A 26,986-nucleotide genomic window follows, 5' to 3' on the forward strand; every position below is an offset into this window, starting at 1 on the left:
GCGTTGGAAAGCCTTAATCTGGACATTACATTTTGCCGGGGTCAAGCCTATGATGGAGGAGCCAACATGAGCGGTAAAATACAAGGTGTTCAGGCACGGATATCCAGCATTCAGCCTTTAGCCCTTTTTACCCACTGTGCAAGCCACCGACTCAACTTAGCTCTCAGTACAGCCTGCACCGTACCCAGCATAAGAAATGCCGTAGGAGTTATCTCAAGTGTAGCAACTTTCTTTCGTGAGTCAGCTCAACGAATACAGTCATCTCCTCAGAGAAGAAATGCAAACTCAACTGCCTAAGGAAAAACAAAATATCTTAAAAAAAATGTGTGAGACCAGATGGGTGGAAAGACATGAAGCGGTTTTGACATTTTTGGACGTCTTGCCATGTCTACCTGACATTTTGCAAAAAATGGCTGATCAAGGAACCAGGAGTGCTACATCTCCATTTTCGTTGCTGCAATCAATAATGTCGTCAGAATTTCTCATAAGCCTGGTAATCCTTTCTGATATTTTAGGAATCACGCTGTCCTTATCTCGATCATTACAAGCCACTGCAATTGACATACTCTCTGCAGTTCAGCTTATCAATACGACCACAGGAAGTCTGCAGAGACAACGTGAAAATAGCACGACCTCATTCAATAAAATTTTTAATCAGGCTGAGACGATCGCAAACGAAATTGGTGCAGAAATCACGGTCCGCAGAATCACCGGCCGTCAAACAAATCGGCCGAACATTCAGACTCAGTCAGTTGAAGAATATTACCGACTTTCAGTATATATTCCTTTTTTAGACTATTTGCTAAGCGAAATGTCATCCAGGTTCCCTAGCGCTCCCCTCCAAACAATCGGACAGTTGCAAAAGTTAGTGTCCCATAACTTCAGCGATGAAGATATAGAGGATGTTTTGCGAGGCGCTGAACTATATAAGGATGACCTTCCTTGTTTTTTAGCTTTGAAGGGAGAGCTAAAAATATGGCAACAGATGAGAGAAAATATCCCAAAGACTCCAGCAGATGCCTACAAACGAGCAACGGTTCTACCGAATATTAGAACTCTGTGTCAATTGTTGTGCACGTTTCCTGTGACCACGAGCACTGCCGAGCGATCTTTCTCCACCTTACGCCGGTTAAAGTCATATCTTCGCAGCAGGATGACAGAAGAGCGTTTAAATGGACTGGCTGTAATGCACATCCATCAAGACATTGCGACAAAAATGAACGCTAATGAAGTGCTGGACATCTTTAGCAGGAAACATAAAAGAAAACTATCTTTATTAATTATGTAAATCTTTTGTTTTATTTAACCTTTATATAGGTAAATACTGCAACTTTATTTTTAACAGTTATTGTTGATTATTTTTGCCCCTATACTGCCCCATGTGCCCCTCCCAGAAAAAAATCCTGGATCCGCCCTTGTAGTTGACAACCCAAATCGTCCAGATTCCAGGGGTAAAACCTGTCTTAATAAACGCAGGAACTGCCAGGTCCCACCTGGTATTTATCAAAAATCCGCAATTAGTGAACTAGGGCTGTAGTTGACACCGTTTGGTTACCCGCCCTATCTCTCTAACCACCCAGCACTGTGCTGAATTGGAACTTGTTCTGTCTACCCCATAATTTATATAAGAAAGCTGTGAAATATATCGCAAAACTACTTTAAATTAATATATAAAGTCTTCCAACCAAGATCATTTCAGTGTTAAATATCACTAAAATAATCCAAGTCAAAACACTGAATATATTAAACACAATTAACTCACAAATTAATAAATTGCACTGAAAACTGAACAAGACTTTAAAACCTTTAGTAATCTATTGATTTGTAACCTAAACTTCACCAATATATAATACATACATTAGCGCTTGTCTGAGCACAAATCAATAAACAAATAAAATAATTTAAATTCACTATGAATGGCACTATGAACAACACAAACTTTATAATCTTATTAAGTCTATTGATCAATAGTTTAGACTCCACTTAGTACAAATTTAAAATACTAGCGCTTGTCTAATCCACAAACCAATAAACAATAAAACCCTCAAAAATTAACACAAATTAAATGAACTTTTCTAAAACTATAAAATAAAACCCCACAACAAGTTACGTTATATCATGCTCCAACCCAAACTCTACCAGCATCATAAGATTCTAGCAAAGTCCAGGCCAGGACACAACATAGGTAACCTAGATTAACCTAACCACCTACACTATTGAACCAGTTCCAACGGACTGCTGAAGGCCAAGAAAATGCTTGTGCAATTCCTTATAAACATCCCTACCATGCCATGACGCTTCCCCGCTATCCCCAGTTCCTTTGCCCTCATTGGTATACCTCAAACCAATGCTGAACTTCATAATCGCATACAAATTAAACCTTATTTACTAATTAAAATAAGGTCCAACTTGACCTACTTAATGGGTGTGGTTTAAAATATTATTATGACGGCTGTGGGTTGACACCTCAGTTTGTTTTAGAGTTCCGTACTGAGTAAGGCAAAAACGGAAACCCCATAGGACCACCCGTGCGTTCGTCTATCCGTCTGTCACAATCTACCTTCTCCAAAACTACTGGATTATTTAAGTTCAAATTTGGCACACATATGTAAGTTTGTGACTCAAAGTCAAACATGTATTGTAAACAAATGAATTTTAAATATAGATGCCGTTTTTGGGGAGTAAATAAGAAAATTTCAAATTAAATATCTTCAAACTATATCGCATTGCATATCAAACAAAAGAGTTCATTGCAAGAATCTTAAATATATTCCTTTTTTTATAATTTTAGGATAAATAGTTTAGATATTTCACTCACGTTTAATATAAAAAATAGATTGCCAAAAACCCGTGCAATGTACGGAACCCCGGAACGCAAGCCTGACCCGCATATGGCCGGTCCTATTCTAATCGTCTTTGTTTTTCTATATGAGCCATTTATTGTAGGGCTCCGCCCTTTCTTAATTCTTTATAATATGGTTCAGTTTTGCATAGAATATTTTAACCAAAACAAACATATCTCATTCATTTTTATGATGACGTGCGAAGTGTTAGTCGAAATTTGAAACTAGTACTTGAGCTAAGAGAACCAATCTAATTTTTGGGCAATGTTTTATAATGCAAAAGCTTTATGACATTGAAATAAAGTTCAAATTATTTTATAAACAAGTATCTTAATAAATTGGTTTACTATAAATCACCAGGCCCTTCAAAACATTAACTAGAATTTCAGTCAATTTGGCTTATTTAAGATGTGAGACGAAAAATAGCTGTTCCAATTACCGTGTGAAACAAGAATTAAATTTAGCCGATTTAAAAATAGAATAATACTATGTTTACATATAATGATAACATGATAGATAGATTCTGGCATGTTACATGCGGAAGAGGAAAAGTATATTTTAACGACGAGAGGTAAGAAGCAAAGATGTTTGCAGTCCTGACGTAGATATATTAGCATTTAGATTAGGTATGTGCTCGTCGACACACATGGCGTCATGAGTCTTCGTATTGACGTGTATCGACGATGCGATGTTTTTAATATTCTGGTCAGATTAAAAGGGTGTTAATATTTTTACTTTAGCCGATCAATTAAAAAACCGACAAGCGTTTAGTACCTTTTTTGCCTGTTAAAATAAGGTTGTTGATTACAATTGTTCGGGCGCCATTTTGTAATAATAATTGAGTAAACAAGTTGTTTACTATTGTCACTTAATAAACGTTTACATAATTTGAACACATAACAAGCACATCTTGTGTACATGACAAAGAGAAATAAGTCTCCGACCAAAAGTTTTTATTAAGGTTTCTATTAGCTTGTAAATTTGTGACAAAATTGCTATTTGGGAATACGATCGTCGTATTGCATTTTCCATGCAAAACGTTAAAACATTGCCGTGATAGTTTGGAGGCACAACTCAATACCACACGTTCCGTCCACCCGAAAACTGGCTCATCTGTATACATGCATAAATTCTACCACCCGATCCCCACAATATGACAGTTCAGAGCCTCTATCCCCTGGCGCATGTTAAAATGCAAATGAAGAACACTCTTTTTTCTCTTTTAAATCGTTCTAGTCGTAATCGAGATCGACGGGTAGTCACGTCTCTAATATATTTTTTAGGGTGTCGTAAAGACATTGAATGCGAAATCTTTTTTACTCTTACCAACATGTGCCGACATAAACCAATTTCTGGGTTGTAAATTCGGTTTAATCGAGATTGAGGCTTGTTGCGGCGTATTAAAGTCCAGATTTGATGGTTGGTTGGTTTGGGATGTTGGTAAAAAGTGTAATTTGGAGGCGGGGCGCATTGTTGTATCATTTGGTTCATTAATTGCGTTCATAAGTTCGACGGCGGCCGTTTTATCGCCGGCGCAGCCGCGCCACTGCTCGCTTATGCAAATGTAAGCGCCGCGTGTCCCTAATGTTGGCATTATAACAATTTAAGAAGTAAAACAACAATAAGTATGCCTAATATTACCCAGACCTTAATCTCGCGGCGTAATGTATTGCCGTAACCAAAAAGCGGTCAAGTATATCGCGCGACCAGGGTTCCGCTCCAACTTTAGGATGCACTCATTTAGTGCCTTAATTTTTACAGTTCGCACGGTACGGTACGGTACGGTACGCACAATTAATAATTTGCCAAGATAGGAAGATGATCAGAAAAACTGTACGCGTATTACAAAATTATAAAGTAAGACAACTGTCAATGTCACTTGTCCACAAAAATGTATACCTAGCGTCGCTTTTAAGTAAAACGGGTTAAAATCCTTCCTTTTCATGAACAGCGTCAAACTTAACAAACTTCCCTCTCATTTCCATATAGAGGTTAAACGCGAGTCATAATTTTCAAAAATCAGTCCCAGGCCCGTTAATTTGGACAGACCGCTCAGTTCCCGTTTTGATAAAACAGTGTTACATTTAATTATGCGGATAGGGTAGACTTGGGGATTTTTGGTAGGAGTTTTATGTTAATTCGAGCCCCACGCTCCTCTATGGTAATGTTCGAATATGAGAGGCAAATTCATACGGAACCACTATTAAATTTAACCATGAGCGTTTTGAGTGTCAACAATTTGCCGTAAGTGGTGGAAATATGCAGATTTGTAAAAACAGACAACTTTGAACTTTCATAAAAGTATTTTGAACGGTTTAAACTTGTTAATTCAGAAGTAATTGTCAAGGTCATAAATATATACGTTGCCTAAGAGATATTAATATCTTGACGTTCTAATGAATTCGTAAAATTTGTGTTCCAATATTTTTGTTGCCTTGTCCGGATCGATATTCGTGACCTACAACTAGATCAAAAGATATAATAATAAATATTTTAAAAGATGAAACCTTGGTCTCGGTCATACACTATTCAGATATATAAATACTGCTTCGTAAAATGCCAGAAATTTTCAGGTACATTTTTCTGATTTATTCTTTTTACAAACTAAGGTCAAGAATGTTTCCAATATTCTTCAAATACCTATGTCGTAATTTCGAAACATATTTCCTAAAGATAATAATGAAATTTGTATTTAATTATTCAGGTACATCAGTCACAATATACCTTATTAACTATTAGTAATAATAACAATCTTTGTTATGTTATAATAGTAGGTATTATAGAAAATAATGTCGTTTCATCGCTAGCCCATTTTCACAGGATTTAATATAATTACACTTAATTAATTAATTAATCATAACACTACAAACGTAAACCCTCATTCGTTAATTATTTGTGACATTTTATTAATTATGACTACATTGGATAATCCATCATACTATTCTACACACTTTCATACGCTTACAGAATTAGAGTTATAATAAAACTAATAAAGTCCACAATATCTGTTAATGTAAAAGACAATATAGAAAGGGACAGATGATTCTTCCCGAGATTAACGATATTGGAAATTCTATATTGATTCATAGACTGCAAGACACCAATTCGTATACTAGCCGTTCGCTTCAAGTTGGCTATTACGAATAAGTATGTACCTACTTTGCACCACGGCACAACCCAGACAACGCCGCACACGACGCATCTGCGTATACGCAGCGGCAGGTTTCAGTGAGGTCGGTCATTTAAGAATTATCTGAGCGAAAATTTGTACTTAGAAAATGTCTAGATTTAGACAATGCAATACCTATACTTCTGTTCTTTGATTCGCACGCTTAACCTTTTGGACGCCAATGACCGATATATCCGCACCGCAGGTTCAATGCCAAAGACCGATTGATCGGTCACAGACCACAGAGCAACATAGACCTACGTGCATATGCATAAAGTTCAATTTCAGTTTTGACACTGTGGTGACGTGGCGTCAGCGTGACAGCTTTTGTGTTTGACACGGCGTCGAAAAGGTTAATGATGGGAAGCATTTTATTACGGAATTCATACACGCCTGTTTGGGCGTTCATCAACGAATGAGGGTTCACCACAGTTAAAATTAATCATCAACTCACCGGAGGCGTCCACTCGGCACAGGAAGATCAGGCAGCACAGTAGAGCGATGCGGTGGAGCGGGGAGCGGCGCTCTCGCATCTTACCGCAGCCGCGCCGCGCCTGCGCAAGCAAACACGTGACAACGCGCACGCCCCGCCCCCCTCATCACCGCGCGGCGGGCGCGCGCGACATCCAATACCAAACCTTATTCTACTTACGATAAAGTCTATATTCAACTAACGAAACTATACACATCACAACCGAGTTTTTGCCACTTAATAAAACCTAATTATATCACAAAAATACGACAACCGCTTCGATGATTAAAATTTTTCGAAATTTTATTTCTTATTTAAGTAATTGTATAAGATTTTAAACACGTAGACGATGAAGATTTTTTAAAATATTTACAACGATTTAAACACGATATTTTTTTATTTGTTAGGTTAGGGCGAAAAGTTAGCTAAGCAAAAAGGGTTTCACTGCGCGAGTTTTATTTGGAAGCACAGTTTGGTTGAAGCGGCGGTGGAATTTCAACCATATTCCATTGTTATAAGCACTATTTTGGTCTTCTCAACTGCACTCGTGTCGGGTAACACTGCACTGGCACGTTCGTCTCAATTTAATATGCACGGGTTTTTTCTCAACAAAACACATTTTTATCGTTTGCAGCCAGTATCATGGACGTCGATTTTCCTCCTTTACACCTGAAAACATAAGGAACCATGTTGTAACTCAGTCGGCCACTGAGAGACAACAAATTTTCGACTGTAGGAGTTGGAATGCGTTTTCATAAATACACTGTGGTATATGAGTGTTAATAAATAAATAAATAATATGGGTAGATTGCCATCCACTTGCTCCCTTCATCCTCAGACCGCTTATCGCCACCGAGGCGGTCGGACGTGTGGCAGGTTACGGTACCTGATTAACTGTTACTTGTTGCCTTATTCTACTACCTTCGGTAAATACTGAGGTGTAAATGACACATACTAAATTTTTGCCTACTACTTTTCCACAAAAGAACGAAAGATAGATAACCACCTATGTACGTTGATATGTTCTTCACATCAACCACAAAACGCGCCATGAACAGACTTCACAAGTTTCCAATCCAATCCTACACAGAATACTAAGTAACAACTATTCGGTACAGTACGAGTATTTGGCTAAAATAGACAGATTTCCATTCAGGCAGAATTCCTAACCTAACCTAAACATGTAACCTACTTAGTTTCACTGTAGACGTAGACCGAACGCCAAAACTCCAAGTCTTTGAAATTAATAAGACTAAGTCCCGTACCTGAGAGGCATAACACTGAAAGTCCATTTTTTGTGATTTTCGGTTTTTTACAGTATCGTACATAATTTATGATGCTCCATCGATCCATAAAACTATATTTATCGATAATACTACCAATTCGAAGTTTTTCAAATGCATTTTACTGTAAGTGTATAACCCTCTGGGAAACATTTTGATGTAAGTGAAATACAGTAAAATGCTACCCAGGTTCATTTTAAGGTATGTCCAGAGAGTTTACGGTTCTGAGTGCACATACACTATAATGCTAGACATATTGTAAGGCATTTTACTGTATGTCCTGACTAAAATTAAAATTTCCATATTATAATCAGTTCAAGTTGATTAAAATGTTCATTTGCACTTAAACGGACTTGTTATTGTTATAAAAATGATATTACAGTATTTTCAATCACGTTAAGGATCTTTAATATTACTGTAACTCCTCGAATTTGAAATAAGTTTAGAAGTAGAATACTGTATGTGGGGTAGTTTTTTTAGTTTTATTGAAAAATATACCTCATAAGTACAAAATGATAACTCGAAACTCTCGAAAGTAACACATAATAATGTCAAATATATTTACTGTTGATTAATTTAAAAAACTGTGACACAAACCTCTTGTGTGTCATTTTATGTTGTTCGAAATTCCTTGTAACACAAATTTTGACACAAAATCGCTTCTCCTGTAATATTACTAAAATGGCACTTACAGTGAGATACGCCTTTAGTTTAGAGAGACCAATATTGTATCTAGGAGTATCCGCTGAGAAATTGTATTGCGGACGTCGTCTAGAGCATTTAATAAAAGAAAAGTATTTCGTTTGCGGCCGCTACCGTCACAATTTCATTTATTTACACTGATAAGTAAAGCTCGTAGTTTACTAGCCGCCTACAAAAATAATAAGTTACTCATTCAATATAGGTGTCTCATGGACAAGAGGGTTTGGTATATGTACCTATACTTGCAGTAAAAAATAAATAAGATGTCCAAAGGTTACTTAAGAGAGCCTTTACAGTCAATCACGAGACGTTTAAAAAAAAACGACCTTCACAGTGTTTTCTTTTACCGGAAAGCCACGTTGTTAAACATCAACCAAAATAAATTTACAAGTTGAAAAATTACTGTCATAGGTAAGACTTGAAGTCACGGCCTCCGGATCGATACTGCAGCGCTCTGCCACTTTTAAATTTATTTTAAGCTTAATAGCATAGTTCGCAGACGTTACTGCTTGTTAAAAAACTTTAATCAAACAAAATTGCATAAGTATAATATATGCATAGTATACAAGTATATCATAGTTTAAAAGCCATAGGCCCAACCTAACAAGCCACTACAAATTAAGACACCAACCTGAACATAGGTCCCTCCAATTCCGTCAAATAAGCAAAGTTCGCGCACCGGAGATAAATTTCGGAGGAAGATAGTTCCTCCCGAACTAAATATTCAATGATAGGAGGGAGTCTGCAGCAGTTTGCACAACTTATAACTTCAATAAGAACGGACCAGGTGTGACCGGCGATGCTTCGAATAACGCTATTTGCATAGAACCTAGTAGAATTGGTTTAGGTGATATAACTTCGTTATTATATAGTAGAAGTTCAGTCGCAACGCTTTTGGCCCTGTCTTAATCAGAGTTACTCGCGATTTACCAACGCTGAGAATAAGAAATTTTATGGATTTAAGAATTGTAATTTATAAAAAAATGCTTTTCTAAAAACAAACTGAATGCGTTACTTATTAGTGTAAGAACTGCTAAAAAAATAAATAATAATATTTTGCGAGATGTGCTAGTGAAAAAATGTGTTATGTAACATATTCAACAAAAATAACACACACGTTATATGGTTTTTCAAGTATATCTCGGCAGCTTACTAAACGAAGCCTCTCTAGCTTTTCACTTTTATAGACATATTGAAATGCAGTGTTAGCTAATTTATATGCCTTGTACAACAAAGTTACTGCAAATAAATTAATTGTCCTAACTTTTAAATTAACAGGCCATTACCATCATAAGTTAAGTAATTAAGACGGAGATGCGACATCCGGCATCAGTAGTGATCGATGGACCATCGCTAACGCAGGACACTCGTGAGCCTTATGGCAACGAGATAAGATTTAGATATGGTCAGGTATAAGTAAGTGGGTTGCTGGGTGAACATTGCCCCAAATAGCTATCAGGCGTCGTCAGTTAATATACTTAATAATTTGCCTCTTACTGAGGGTGCGTACCAAAATTAAGTAATTATTTGTATTTTTAACAAGTAGTAGTAATGTAGTTTTTAATTTAAAATAAAAGTTTTATATTCGTATTAAATCAATGTAGGTACATTTTTAAAAATTTTGAATATAATTTTATACTATAACATCAAGTACGACCCTTGAATGGTGAATCTTCTAATATTGATTTGAGATTAGGTACCCGTTAGTGTCCTGAGAGTAATATCTTATTACTATTACCTATTATTTATTATTAATAGTCACACATCAAATCAAGTTGAGATTTAGAAAGTTTGAACGCTTCATTTGGTCCTATTTTATAAGGGTTACCTTTTTATGGGAATTTTAACGATCGTCAAGTGTTTAATGTTTTCTTATAAAATTATTGTTTTGAATAGGTAATATCATTATAACTCATCATTTCAACAATTTCACGTGCCAATAATAAAACAATGCGTTATACGCACGCTATAGCTTTTAAACCAAACCCCATAGAATCCAAATTAGCTAGATTGAGTGTTTAACATATGATTGTATCGCGTGAGTTAAAACAAATGTTGGCAGCCTGTCAACACGTCAGGTAATCCATAGCTTTGCGGAATATCAGGGGACAAATTCAGAAACTTTATTTCATACCAGTGCAATACAATACAAAAAGACCACCCCACACTCGTCTGCCGAGCGTCGGCCTCTAGTCAACTCTATGGCTGCTGCGCGACGCAAAGTTGACGCAACTGCGCAGCGACGCCATTTTCAATAGCGCTGACTAGACGTCGACGTTCAAAAGACGCTAGTGTGGCCCATACTCTTTGATGATGATGATGATGATGATCCTTGATGATGATGGCCCATACTCTTTATTGCACACATCAATAAAGAAAACAATACAATCAATATAGCAATTCAAATAGAGGTAAACAAGAGGCGGTCTTATCGCTCAAATGTGATTGCTTTAGAATGCGAGTTCTTGAGGCACACGAACCTAGCGGCCGCCATACAATAGAAAGTTACGCTCTCATTTTAAAACGACATTCCGAAATAACATAAGATTGACATAAACATTCAAGTAACATACTTACGAGTATATCTATGTCTGGTACTAGTTTTAGTTGCTAAAAATTTTAAAACAAAGAAATTAAGAGTGAGTAGGTGGCAGTTATACAAACAAACCTTATAAACGCTCTATTTTCTTTGTAACAAACATGTTACAAAATCTAACATCTAATTTAGTTTCATCTAATTTAAGAATTTCGTTTTCGGGTTCTATAATACAATTCCGATATCATTCCAACACGTCAAATATTAATTTCAGAATAAAGCCCCATAATATGCCTAAATGTCATATCTCGCGTCATTTTCCAAGAGGGATTACACGGGGATTCCGATGTTTCGTCTTTTTCGCGCGCCTCTAGATCCGCAGGTGCGACAGAGACAGCTGTCTAATTACGTAGTTTAGACGGATTAGTTTAAATGACTGGTATTACGATGTTATGTGCTTAATAGACCTATTGCTGTTGTGAAGCGGTAGGATAGAAGCTGAATTAGGGACAATAAGGTAGGTATAAGTACATAATAATATACCGAGTAAAGCAATATTTACTATATTTAGCATATCAATGAAGAACCCAACTAGCAAGTTATGTCGTAAGAAAGTCACCGTTACGTTTCTCTTTCACCTATTTGGTCGAGAGATAGATCCGTAAAAGGTCGAAAGAAGGATCCGACAACGTTCTCTCGACGCGATTTGGGCGCACTTCTTTCATCTTTTTAGTTGAAAGAATATCGTAAGCTATACGGCTACCATCAGTTTGTCACTGACAAACGCCGTCGAGAACGTAATTTACTTTCTATACAACTCGCTCGTACTCGCATATTAGTGCAAACGAGATGTATAGAAAGTAAATTACGTTCTCGATAGCGTAAATGTCAGTTTTGACACTGTCAGTGACTCATGGTACGGGCTCTGAATTAGGGAAAATGAGGTAGGTATAAGTAAGTCATAATAATAAACAGAGTAAAGCAATATTTAGCATATCAATGAAGAAAATACTTAACATTAACTGTAACCTTAAAAATGGGTGACAAAGTATGCAAAATGCTGTGCACTCTAGCTTATAATGAACACTCACGACAAAAAACGGAACACTTTGTATAGAATTTAGAAACAAAGTTCCGGACTAAAACTGACTTATATAATTGCCGACTCAAACTAGAATGACTTCTGAATTATTTAATTGTCACCAGTGTAATATACATATTACGAGCATATAGGGTGACTGCTATAGTTTTTCCCACAACACAAGCCTTTTTGAGCTTACTGTGGGACTTAGTCAATCTGTGTAAGAATGTCTTATATATATAGTTATTGGCCACTATGTGCCTCTCTTAACAATAAGGCTTCCTTCTTTCTTTCTTTCTTTCTTTCTTTCAATTGGCTTGCTTCCTTCTGATTTGTTAGCCAATAAGAATAACAGACATCCCACTGCTGGGCTTAAGGATTATTTGACAAGAGCTACCTACATCCTATAGTTAGTTATGTGGATTGGAAAAATATTTATACATTATTTCATATTCATGAGGCAATATTTTAGTTTGTTAGCGATATTGCACTGAAACAGTCATGCATTTTTAACTATTTTATAACTGGAATATAAATATTTTATAGGTTAAGAACATCGCGTTTAAATTTCACAAAAAGTATTCCGAAAATACAGATCGGGTTATGTTTATCTTCGATTTGGTCTTCATTTCAATTTTCCCATATATTTCTATCTCATTTTATATTTATTTATTATCATTTATCCAAACTATTATTCACACTAAACATATACAGTCACAATAGCAGACGTTAGGTTATAAGAGGTCTTCTCTACCAGTGAACCTACAGGCCAAAAATAAATCATTGTTTGCGCATCTTAAAAAATAACCCATGTAATATTTTAGTCCTATCATTTTAGTTTTTATCGCTTAAGGGCCTACTGCAGCCGCGTCTGGCGCTTCGTAAACCACGCCCGCTAGTTATTCCCTCCCCGCTAACACGCACACATGGAAACGATTCGCGCCGCACGTGAAGTTTGTGTGACCTTTTAGCACCATCTAACGTTACAGAAGTTAACTACCATTATACGTGGTCGCTGCGGTCGGCCAGAAACTTAAATTCGGAAAAAATTGAAACAGATGGCGTTGTTACTTGTTCATAATAGCAAACAATAAAATAATTAATTCATAAACCTGCATATTTATTGTTGTTTTGGAAGATGTTAACATCATAGAAGCAGCAGCGTATATAGCATATAGTAGTTTATGCAACAGTGATATAATAAGGGTTCTTAAATTTCAAGGGTCGAAGTTACAAAACGAGACGTAGTCGAGTTTTGTAAAAAAAGACCCGAGAATTTTAAGAACCAATTATGAGCTGTTGCATACATTACTTTTTCTATGACAGCTGCAGCAAAAAAAAAAAAAAAAAGAGTTATTATTAAAAAAAAAGAGTTATTATTTAAAAAAAATTGAGTTATTATTTAAAAAAAAAGATGATCGGAACTTGTATCTTTAAAAAAAAATAAAGCAGTTGTATTATACTCATAAGATGACTGCTAGCAGTCATCTTATGAGCCTATAGACAAATCATTCAAATGACATTGCTTTAGATATCACTGTCAGTCATTTAATTGACACATTTAAGTGCTGGAGTAGAAAAATAAGTTAAGAGTATTGATAATAAGAAAATAGCACAAGAACAGAAAAGAGATTATTTTTGATAAAATATGATGAAAACAGATTTACTTGATTACGCTCACCTGACTTTGCGGTCACTAAATGCAAATTTCAACCTTATTGTTATGGGGTTACAATAACCCTGGGGTTGCAGGCGTCCATGGTCGTTATTATTATAAATGCTTTGGTTGAAATGCTTTTTAACCCTCGAATTTTTCATAGGTACAGTCACCTGCAATAATATGTTACTCTTCGACGGCCGCAAAAATATGTGACACGCTCTTATGGCTCTACAAATAAGATCTAACATGATCTACCGCAAAACGGCCTTCGGTGTGTAACATATTATTGCAGCTGACTGTACTCGTATTCATTGTTGTATAGGTAGGTATTAATATCTTTTATCCGATCGATTTGCATTTATTTGAAATAAATCACAGTGTTTAGTAATTATATGTTTTATTGAATAAGAGATTATTTAGGTATGTAAGGAATACAGGGTGCCTTTTTGAAACACTAATTTTTAGGGTTCCGTAGCCAAATGGCAAAAAACGGAACCCTTATAGATTCGTCATGTCTGTCTGTCTGTCTGTCCGTCTGTCCGTCCGTATGTCACAGTCACTTTTTTCCGAAACTATAAGAACTATACTGTTGAAACTTGGTAAGTAGATGTATTCTGTGAACCGCATTATATTTTCACACAAAAATAGAAAAAAAAAAATTTTTTTTGGGGGTTTCCCATACTTAGAACAACTGAAACTCAAAAAATTTTTTTTCATCAAACCCATACGTGTGGGGTATCTATGGATAGGTCTTCAAAAATGATATTGAGGTTTCTAACATCATTTTTTTCTAAACTGAATAGTTTGTGCGAGAGACACTTCCAAAGTGGTAAAATGTGTGTGTCCCCCCCCCCCCTTGTAACTTCTAAAATAAGAGAATGATAAAACTAAAAAAAATATATGATGTACTAATGTACATCATATATTTTTTACTACTTACTAGATCTTGTTCAAACCAATTTTCGGTGGAAGTTTGCATGGTAATCCATGCAAACTTCCACCGAAAATTGGTTTGAACAAGATCTAGTAAGTAGTTTTTTTTTAATACGTCATAAATCCCCTAAATACGGAACCCTTCATGGGCGAGTCCGACTCGCACTTGGCCGCTTTTTCTGGATAATTTTGAATTTCAATTGTCAGGGGTGCCTACATTATTTTTTAATACATTTTACAACGACAACAAACAAAAGTTCAAATTCGCCGTATTTTTATTACCCGGGTCGATCGCAACAAAATAGAAAATCATGTTTTTCAAATCTAAGCGTTATTGTAATTTATCTCAAATAACCAAAAAGTCAATCTGACTAGAACTTAAAAACGAACTGAATTATTTTAATATGTCGATTTTTCTTGGTGACCCAGGAGAATTTTTTTTTATCCCATACAAAAAGAGCGTATCCCAATCGCGTATCGGTTTTGGTTTTTACTTATAAGTGTGAAAAATATATTCTACCATATACGAAGGATGTGTGTTTTTTCATGTTTTATATGTCTTTTTGTACAATAAAGTGTTTTACTGCTACTAATATATCATATTAACGATTAACTAAAAAGGTATTTACATCTAATTTAACTGGTAAATTATTAAAGTCCGCTAAAATTAATATATATTCAAAAAAATATTTGTTAATATGTCCCAAAATCATGGCTCATTTTTTAAGTCTCCTGACTTACCAAACATATCGCAACGAAGGCAAGGGTACAACGCGGCATCGTGAACCTAATAACGTAACGTTTCAGTTACTTTTTTAGTCGCCGACCATTTTATCCGGGGTACGAAAAGAGGTATTAGATCTATCCTGGGTCTAATATGTTATAAAAACATAGTTTTTTGAAAAATGTTCGTAGGTAGTACACAAAATTTACATTTTCTTTTAAATGTGATTTGGGTCATCGTTCTCCCTGGTGACTTTTCTGGTGACCCAAGAGACATCAATTTTATTATGACTCAGGAGATTTTTTTTCTATGCACTTTGATTTTTTTGATGCGCTAATTTTGTAATCTAAAATAACTTTAAACTGCTGATATACTTATATCACTTTGCTGATGAGTGGAAGTGGAATTTAAACTTAATTTATTGTTCTCTCCCTTGACATTTTGGCATACATTTGACATGCTGCAGTGCACTCCTAACGTTAATAAAGACATAATTTTTAGAAAAAGCTTTAGGAAAACTCACTCTTGAGCTTAAAACGATTAAGTCCTTATCATATTATGTTAGATTTTTAGTACAGACCCCAAATCAGTGAAAATGTGTCTTAGCCAACTAAATTTGTCTCTGGGAAAAGTACGATATCCCTAAAAATTGTACGTACATTTCGCATTTTTCTGAAGGAACGGAATTCATAAATTGGGTTATTATTATTTTTTCAGATTATTTGATTGCATTGACATATCACCAAGATAGATAGAACATTTAAGTTACCAGAAGAAAAGCATTTGTGTTCTTTTATACAGTGTGGAAAAAGTAGGTTCGATTCCCGGGCGCGACTAAGCGAATTTAAAAAAGCGGCCAAGTGCGAGTCGGACTCGCCCATGAAGGGTTCCGTATTTAGGCGATTTAAGACGTTTAAAAAAAAAACTACTTACTAGATCTCGTTCAAACCAATTTTCGGTGGAAGTTTACATGGTAATGTACATCATATATTTTTTTAGTTTTATCATTCTCTTATTTTAGAAGTTACAGGGGGGGGGACACACATTTTACCACTTTGGAAGTGTCTCTCGCGCAAACTATTCAGTTTAGAAAAAAATTATATTAGAAACCTCAATATCGTTTTTGAAGACCTATCCATAGATACCCCACACGTATGGGTTTGATGAAAAAAAAAATTTTGAGTTTCAGTTCAAAGTATGGGGAACCCCAAAAATTTATTGTTTTTTTCTATTTTTGTGTGAAAATCTTAATGCGGTTCACAGAATACATCTACTTACCAAGTTTCAACAGTATAGTTCTTATAGTTTCGGAGAAAAGTGGCTGTGACATACGGACGGACAGACAGACGGACAGACGGACAGACGGACAGACGGACAGACAGACAGACAGACAGACAGACAGACATGACGAATCTATAAGGGTTCCGTTTTTTGCCATTTGGCTACGGAACCCTAAAAAAACAACGTGTTGCATTCCGGGAGTGCCGACAGAAGTGAAAACTCAATGACTAGTCCAAAATGTCTGCAGCACTATGTATAATTGACCCATCCTCCTTTCTATTGAAAACTTTTGGTTCCGAAATTGCTGGTCAGTGAGCTTGTTTAAAATTCGAAATTCAAATTTATAGCGTTAATTGTTTAAAATTCGAATAGAAATTGTAAAGTTACCTTGCAGACCTCGCGTCTAAATATATTTGGTCATGATATTTTGAGTTTTATTCACCAGTACTAGAGTTCACTTTTATTAGCGATTTCATCAAGATGTAGCTTTATTGAATTATATTTGAGTGATATAAAGTTATAATACTGTGAGATCCTCGTATTTCAGCCCGTACAAGATTATAACCTTTTTCATGTAATGTCATTGAGTTTTTCTTTATTGATTTAAATGCCATCTAAACCTTACGGTCACATGATCGCCTTACGCTGTCTCGAGTTTATCATTTTTTCCCCACCTCATAAAGTGCCTAGCGCCGCTAAAGAAGTTTTCACTTCAAAAATCTTTGAATGCAGTTGTTTCTTTAAAAAACAATAATGTTTCATTTAAGTAAAATGAGCAAACTTAAGGTTTTAAGGCACTTTCCCTCCAGGGCCCATAATTTTTTTCCACCCGGTAGTAGACAACTATTTTTTTCGACTAAATGAAGTTTTATTAGATAAATCGTTGATCACATGGTTCGTTTCACACATCACATCAAATCGTTTGTCATCACAATCAAAATTTGTCAAAAGTAATGAAATTTATGCCATAAAAACATAAATAAAACATATAAATTCAACACATTTTTTTAATAAAAATCTTTCTCGATGATATAAAAAAGAACATCGACAAATTATGTTCAAAGAATTAATATCAAAACAGATGTCATAATTAGGATTGGCTACTTTAAGAAAAGGACAGAGAGATTTAGTCCTCTCGCTCTGCACGTTTTTCTCATTCCTCCTTGTCAAGCCAAAATAAACTATAAAATGATAGTAACACAGTACATTGTAATATTCACTTTTTCCACGGTATCATGTCATTGTAAATTACTTATGTGAAATTGTAGTGGCGTGCGACTTTCAAACCGGAGGTCACGGGTTCGAACCCCGGCCCGTGCAAGTGAGTTTTTGTAAGTAGAGACCTTTTTTAGTGGTACTTAAATATAATAACTTTTCGTATTATTGAAATAAAATATTTTAATCAAACAAACTTAATAATATAATAATTAAAACGAATAATATCAATTAGTTTTTAATATTTATTCAATTATTTTAAATTATTTGAGCATGAAACATACTAGATTTATTTTTATCATTACAATAGAAAAAAAGCAAAAAATATATTCTTATAGATATTTTATTTTCAAACAAAAATAAGGCAAAAAGTTACGGTTAGATTCTGATGGCTAAATACCAAACAGCTACCGATACATTTCAATATCTGTCGAAATTTCCTAACCCGTTGTAACTGACAAAGAGTATAGATTTCGACGTAGCATGACGTAGCTAAGCAAAAACGCACACATGCGTAACGTATAGGCCTGTAAGAAGGCACCATCATAGGTTTACCTCCGATTCCGTTACTACTCAATGGAGTTACGACTCAACGTTTATTGGATATTAAAATTTTACGTAATTCGGAGCGCTGCGCGAAGTGACATAGGTCTTACCTCTTTGAGGCACGACGGCCATCTAACATTACTGGCATAAAGGATGCATTTATGACTTTGACGCATGACAGAAAGAGAAACCGAACTGCGTAAAATGGGCGTTTGCTGTTGAATTCATAAAATCAAAAATCGATAATAAATCCATCGGTAAAGGATAATAAGTTAATATTTAGTTCTTTGAAAGTTAAGACGAGATGAAAACCTTTGCTGTAAGGTGGATTGTGCTGGATATGGATGTGTTTTCTAGTTGCACGAAGCTAAAACCGAAAAATGAACACGTAAGTTTGGATTTATTTTCTATCGAGAAAATTTTAAGCATTCGTGTTTCGACTACTACGAAATGTCTTATCATATAGTCAAGAAACATATATCCGAAAATCACTACTGTTTGTTTCCGGGGCTAGCCACTGCCACCTTTCTAAGATCCTGTTATTTTTCGATGCACGGCCTTAAAGTTCATATAGACGTCGTATAAAGGTTTCAGAGGGGTCCACCCGTCGTATAAAAGCGTTTGGCAACACCTTTTTGCTCTATAGGCTTATACAGCTACACAAAATAAATGCGTGGACCCAAGAAAGTGTAAAAATGCTTAGAAACCGTAATTAAACTAGCGACATTTATGCGTAATCACGCGGATTCGGCTATGTGTTATAAATTCGAGCTGTACGAGACTCGCTGACACGGCCGCAAATGCGTTGCCATTCGGCTTTCAACCAAAATGTAGGGTTGTCGAAACTATAAAAATGTTCTTATACGAGTACATTATACAAAGTTATAATGGTTATCAAAAAATAATAAGGTGCTCTCCGAGAGCAAATGCAATATGTGTTAGGTACCTATGCTTTAAGCATGACGCCTTCTAACCACTAATTAACATCTTGATAGGTAATGTAAGCAGCATAAGCCAGTAATATTTGAAGATTTTCCTCGATTTCTGCAGGATCGCATCATTCGTATTGCATCCCCCCCGACCCTTCGCTTCCTAAGAATTATAGCTTCCATATCAAATTTCATCAAAAATCGGTTCAGTGGTTAGAGCGTGATGACTTGACAGACAGACCGACAGGCAGAGTCAGAGTTAACTTCGCACTTATAGGTATTTATATTATTATATAAATAATAATAGTAAATAATTTCAAATATTAAACTACAAAAATTTGAAATCATTGGTAGGGTTATTAACTATAGGTACGTAATAAGATAATTAAACACTCAAACAAAATTGGAGCATCCTGTGCCCAGGCGAGTGCAGTCCGGTCCGGCCAGAGCGGCCAGTCGGCAGAACAATAGGATAAGGAAAAAATGTTATTTATTTAGCGCTCAGTGCAGTGCTTGGTGTCGGTTGTTGTAATTTAAATGATAGATTAAGTTGAGCATGTTATGAATGTAAGTAGTTTCTTAAGTTAAAAGATATTCTATTGTTGTATAAAATCTACCGCGGATGGAGTATCGAGACAAACCTTACTGGTTTACCGATACTTTTGTAATTAAGTTTCGATATTGTGTTGTAATTACCTGAATAAATAATAATAAAAATAATCCTTGCATGTCATTAGTCCAATTGTGAATATACTTTAGAACATTTTTTTTAAATCCATAAAGGAGTTCATGAAAATTCGTTGTGACTTGGAAGATTAAATCTCTTTTTCTAGGTGTGAATGGATGAATGAATGATGAACGCATAGGAGTATAAAGAGTAGATATGTGTCTACTAAATAAATTTTGTATTAAGCAGAAACGTCTGCGTAAGAGCCTCCCTAGGGCTCATATATGGTGGAAATATTCGCTGAATTGGGTACGGTCTTGGTAGCTCAGATAGCAGAGCACTGTACTAGTGATCCAGTGGTCGTGGGTCCAAGTCCCACCCAGAACAGTGAATATTTCCGCTTTTAATTTATGTCTACTACCATCTATACCTACAGTTTGGATACTATCAACATATCTACACAGATTGAATTTTTCGTGTTATTATTACTGTGGTGTATGTACACCCCCTTATGTTTAGGCTCTCTATGATTTTGTCTATGCCAATGATGGCGTCCGTGTACAATTAGAATATTGTGTCTTATTAATAAATAAACCCTATTAATTAATTATTGGTGTTTAAATTAAGATACGACATTGGCGACGAGTGGGTTGATATGATCGAACCGTCTTCAATTTAATAGTGACGCTACTAAATAAAACGAACGAATGTCGGAAGAAACATCTTCAGAATCATCAGTTGATTCAGTAATTGTGCAATACGACAAAACTTCGTGGGTGTATAAATTAACGAGAAGTGAATTACACACAACGCTTAACAAGTTAAACATTGTTTTTACTGAAAAATCAACAGTAGATGAACTACGGCAACTATTGGTTGCGTATTGTAAAAACAAACATAAAACACAGTCCGAAGAAAGATCTCGAAGTGCGGTAAACATAAACATGGAGAAAACGACATCAAATTCTAACCTTCAACCTTTTGATGGAAAAAAGTACGAATGTTTTGAACAGCAACTTGAATGTTACATAACCTTAAATGATATTCCTGATAATAAAAAAGCGCCTTTGTTATTAACAAAATTAACACCGGCAGTTTTTGAGACGGTGAAATGTTTATGTGCTCCCAAGAAACCCATTGATGTACCGTACGAGGAGTTGACAGAAGTATTAAGGAAGAAATATGTGAGTCAAAAATTTGTATCACTCGAGCGCGCCGCGTTCCGTGGTAGGAATCAACTACCGCAGGAAAACATCGAGGACTATGTCACAGAATTAAAAAAACTGGCTAGCAAATGCGATTTCAAGGACTCAGACGACCAAATTACAGAAAAATTGATTGATGGAGTTCAGTCTAAACTAGTTAAATTTGAACTTCTTAAAAGTGATTCCAAGAAGCTTGAAGACATAATCAAGTTGGCCAGGTCAGTGGAGGTAGCTTGGCAGCAAAGTGGAGGCGGTGCGCAGGAATCTGACTCGTCATCTATGTTTTTCTACGGACAATCAAACAGAAACAATACATCAAATAGAAGGATTACCCAGAGTAAGAACCCTGCACCACCCCGCAGTGTGAAGACTGTGAAGTGTTTCTGCTGTGGAAATACAAACCATGTGAAAGCTGACTGTAGATTAATAAAAAAATATTGTTCAGAGTGTGGTAAACAAGGGCACATTTATAAGGTATGCCCACAAAATCCCAGGTATAATCACACATATTTACTTCAAAATGAGGACTTGACCAACTCTAAAAACACTGAAGGTGATAGCGGCAGTATTGAAGAATCTGTCAAAGACTTATTTAATGAATATGACGTTTATACAGTGAATGTAAGTAAAGTACCTCCTTTTTATATGCAATTAGCCATTGAAGGAATTCATCTTGACTTTCAATTAGACACGGGTTCAGAAGTTACTGTGATATCTTTGACTGACAAAAATAGGTTGTTTCCATTGAAACCAATTATTAAATGTAAAGCAAAATTTGTAAATTTTGACCAAACGGAATCTCAGCCATTGGGCATTTTAAAAAAATTACAGGTTAGCTATAAAGGTATAAGCAAAGAATTAAATATTTTTGTAGCCCAAGGTAATATTCCACGAATAATTGGTCGTGACTGGTTGTTTAATTTTAATCTGTGGCCCCCAAAGTTTGAAAATAATGAAATCAACATTAATTATAACTGTACAACTGTTTCAGAGGCAGAATGTTTTGTAAAAAAGAAGTACGCAGAAGTATTCGCAGCAGATTGGGGCAACAGCAATGGTGACTCAATTACATTAAAATTAAAGCAGGGGGCTCAACCTAAGTGCCTTCCAGCCAGACGAGTGCCCTTCGCTCTCAAGGAAAAGGTAAAATTAGAAATAGAGAGGTTGCTCGAAAATAATCGTATAGCACCAGTGGAACATAGCGAGTGGGGAACGCCAGTAGTTCCAGTCATTAAACCAGATGGCTCAGTACGACTTTGCGGCGATTACAAAGTCACATTAAACCCCCATTTAGAAGTTGATCATTTTCCACTGCCACACATTGACGACATGTTAGACATATTAAAAGAAGGTGAATACTTCTGCGAACTTGACTTGAAGGAAGCATACTTACAGGCTCCTTTAGATGAAAAGTCACAGGAATTAACAACTATTGTTACAGAAATTGGTACTTACAAATATAAGTATCTACCGTACGGAGTTAGCACCGGACCTGGATCTTTCCAGCGCATAATGCATACTAAATTAGCAAATATTCCTAATACAGTAGTATTTATCGACAACATTTATATAGTAGGGAAAAATATCTCGGATGTAATGAATACTCTTTGCAAAGTGTTAGACAAATTAAAAGAAAGCCAGTTCAAGTTGAAAATTGAAAAGTGCAAGTTATTTAAAAAACACATAGATGTATTTGGTTTTAGAATTACAAAAAATGACATCAGTGTTATTAAATCAAATATTGAACCTTTATTGCAGGCAAAAGCACCAACAAATATCACAATGCTGAGGTCATTTTTGGGAAAAGTGAATTATTATGCTAGATTTTTAAAAAACATGGCTTCTATACTAACACCTCTGTATGAATGTACACAGAAAAATAAATTTATCTGGTCTAGTGACTGTGAAAATGCATTTGCTTTGATAAAAGAAAAGTTAGCATCAGTTCATAATTTAAGACATTACAACCCAAACCTACCTTTGATACTTTCATGTGATGCATCAGACACTGGACTGGCAGCGGTTTTGTCGAATAGGGACTATGATGGTACAGTGAGACCTATAGCTTATGCTAGCAAGAAACTAAATTCCACTGAACAAAAATACTCCACAATCGACAAAGAAGCCATGTCTATCATATACGGCATTACAAAATTTTATAATTATACGTATGGTAGACCGTTTGAACTAGAAACTGACAATGCTGCTCTTGTTAGAATTTTTGGTCCCAATAAGGGCATACCTAAAATGGCAGCAAAGAGACTGCAGCATTATGCCATTTTCCTATCAGCATTTAATTATAAAATAAAACACATTAAGTCAAATACAAATCCAGCTGATTTTTTGTCAAGAACATCCTCGGGCTTAAATAATGTAATATTAGATTTTCACCCAATATGTCGTGATGCAGAGGAAAGCTGTATTTATCATATAGAAAATTCAGAAATCAAGGTTTTAAATTGGAAATCCATACAGGCTGATACAAAAAAGGATTCCATATTAACACAAATCATTAGATACAATACTGATGGTTGGCCTGATAAAAAAAATATTCATAAAGACTTGTTACCATATTTCAACAAGAAAAATGAGATTACTTGTGACAGAGATTGCCTTTTCTGGGGTTATAGAATAATAATTCCAAAATCATTAAGAGACCCAGTTTTATCTGAACTGCACAAGAGCCATTTTGGCACTGTGCGAATGAAACAAGTGGCACGTTCCTTTTTCTGGTGGCCCGGGGTCGATGTTGATATTGAAAGTATAACTAATAATTGCATAACATGCTTAACTAATCGAAATAACCCTACAAAAGGCATTCAGAAATCATGGCCAATACCACCCTCAGTCTGGCATCGTCTTCATGCAGACTACTGTGGACCGTTTTACAACAAGATGTATTTAATAGTAATAGATAGCTACTCAAAATGGCCTGAAATAATAGAAATGAATAAAATAGGCTCGGCTCAAACTATAGAGGTATTAGAAACATTGTTTGCTAGACACGGTTATCCGGTACATCTGGTTACAGATAATGGGCCATCCTTTGCAAGTTTAGAGTTTAAGAGATATTGTGAATGTAAACAAATAAAACACACCTTTTCCCCTCCATATCACCCGGCAACCAACGGTGCCGCGGAACGTTTTGTTGAAATATTTAAAAGCCACGTGACGAAAATCAAAGAGAGTGGGTATAACATTAAATCCGCAATTAATCTATTCCTCTTTGATTATCGTAATATGGCCCATAGTACTACGGGAGTTACTCCTGCTAAACTTCTTTATCAAAGGGAGCTCAGATCTAGGTTCTCATTACTAAGGCCACAGTCTATTGCTGAAAAGTCATTGGAGATGTTGGAAAAGCAAGCAAAGCTGGCATCGGGTAGTAGATTAGTCAAATTTACAGTGGGAGAGAAGGTGATGTTGAGAGATTATAGGAAAGATCATAAACCTTGGGTTCAAGGAGTAATTGTAGAAGAATCCATTCCGGACACCACTTACATCATTGATGTTGATGGGGTCATGTGGAAAAGGCATGTAAACCAAATGATTAACTGTAGTGATAGTTTGTTAGAATAAGTACCTATCTTATTTACTCGTTAGTTTTGAGTAAGTACCTAAGTTACCAATTGTTAAAAGATTTGATTTTCTGTACCTTTTGTTGAACTGTTTGAGTTCTGGTGGGGAGAGTGTGGTGTATGTACACCCCCTTATGTTTAGGCTCTCTATGATTTTGTCTATGCCAATGATGGCGTCCGTGTACAATTAGAATATTGTGTCTTATTAATAAATAAACCCTATTAATTAATTATTGGTGTTTAAATTAAGATACGACAATTACCTAACATGTATTTACTACAGTCTGGGTTCTGGTACTATAACACTAGCAACACTAGCAGCCCTGCTAAACGGCGCTGTTCGTAAATCAAGCGTACATTCTGCAGCGGATTACGCGCCGTCATCAAATCATAGCCGCGCGTGTGGGCAGCGCTTTTGCGATTTTTCGTATACCTACATAAATTTTATGGTACACGTACAAATATTATAAAAAAACCGGCCAAGTGCGAGTCGGACTCGCGCACGGAGGGTTCCGCACCATCAACAAAAAATAGAGCAAAACAAGCAAAAAAACGGTCACCCATCCAAGTACTGACCCCGCCCGACGTTGCTTAACTTCGGTCAAAAATCACGTTTGTTGTATGGGAGCCCCACTTAAATCTTTATTTTATTCTGTTTTTAGTATTTGTTGTTATAGCGGCAACAGAAATACATCATCTGTGAAAATTTCAACTATCTAGCTATCACGGTTCGTGAGATACAGCCTGGTGACAGACGGACGGACGGACGGACGGACAGCGGAGTCTTAGTAATAGGGTCCCGTTTTTACCCTTTGGGTACGGAACACTAAAAAACTAAACTTGACCATAAAGGTCAGCTGTTGAAAAGTTGTCAGACCTACCCAGGATGGACTTCACTAATTGCGTTTTTGTTGAGGGACTAGTGTAGGTACGTTGAATGGCAATGCTTATACGTTGACCGAAATACTAGCCAGCCTTCTATAGTCACGTGGTGTACTCGTGTCTATAAAGCGCGACCCTTGTAGAACCGACGTGCACTTGGCCCCCAGGGCCCCAAACTATTCAGTTTACAACCAACTCAACAGTTTCAGGCAATGCGTTATATGAATAGGTACTAAAGGCGGTATGCTCAATCTATTTACATATATTATTCTTTAGACCACACTTTATATTGTATGCACTCCTAACTCGTCCAAAATGGGCGCACTTTTTTACTATGAAGTATTGACTATGAACTTAAACAACCAGTCACAAATAAAGTTAATATGTTCCTGGAGAAATTAATGTGATCAAGTTCCCATGGTATATTAGATTAGATAAGATGTGTAATTGTACTTATTGCCATTTGAATTGAACCCAATATGTTATTGTTATTAATCTCTTAATGAATTATGGAATTGTTGACATTATTTAATTTACAATTTTGTCCTTTTATATTTTTAAATTATTGACATATGAATCTAAATCTATTAATTATCATTTGTAACGAATTATTGTTAAATATGTAACTGACAGTACCAATACCAATAAAAATCTATCTATCTAAGAAATCCCAAACCCATACATGCAATTCCTATAAACATTTCAATAGCGCGATGTAGAAATCGCCGCTCCCGATACAGCGCCATCTCGCGTGATATTATGTAAACATGTTTGTATGAAAGTACGTTCTACGTAACACTATTGAGCGAGTTTTAACTACGCATACAAAATCAGAACGGCCGCCTACGATCACGCTATTTAGTTGTAACCTTTTATTATAATCACGATACATTATCATGGCCATACTGAATAATACCTATTTCAGCGATATCGGAAAACGTTAAAGTTTTATGTCGGTCTGTTAAATTTTATTGTGAATATCTTTTAATCTCCGTATGCTTAGCTTGCTCGTATGGTCAGCCATTAAAATTATATGCGTATGTGGTAGGATCATGAGGATTTACATTTCATAGTGCAAGCTTATGGCTCATGAGAACTTCAGGTCGGTACAGTCAGCAGCAGAAGTTATTAAATAGACGAGGTGTTCAAAATTATCTGAGCACACGCCACTTTTGATACTGATCCATATCCATATCCATAACAAATCCAGATCTAATTAATAACAATAGGCCTCCAGATTATGTTTTAGAACGTGTATACAGAATGAACTTGAATAGCGT

At 35.8% G+C, this 26,986-nt stretch overlaps 1 protein-coding gene across 5 annotated transcripts in view; it reads right to left on the reverse strand.

Annotated features, from left to right (window-relative positions):
* The window catches only part of LOC134652059 (tyrosine-protein phosphatase Lar), a 633,608-nt gene that overhangs the window by 277,329 nt on the left and 329,293 nt on the right, over positions 1 to 26,986 (reverse strand). For all 5 annotated transcript variants that reach the window (XM_063507207.1, XM_063507209.1, XM_063507205.1 and 2 more), the window contains exon 5: positions 6,467 to 6,566. In XM_063507207.1, coding sequence (XP_063363277.1) covers positions 6,467 to 6,566 — 100 coding nt within the window. The remainder of the gene's footprint in view (positions 1 to 6,466; positions 6,567 to 26,986) is intronic.

The sequence above is a fragment of the Cydia amplana genome, chromosome 11 (genome assembly GCF_948474715.1).
Source record: "Cydia amplana chromosome 11, ilCydAmpl1.1, whole genome shotgun sequence".
NCBI classification, from domain to species: Eukaryota; Metazoa; Arthropoda; class Insecta; order Lepidoptera; family Tortricidae; genus Cydia; species Cydia amplana.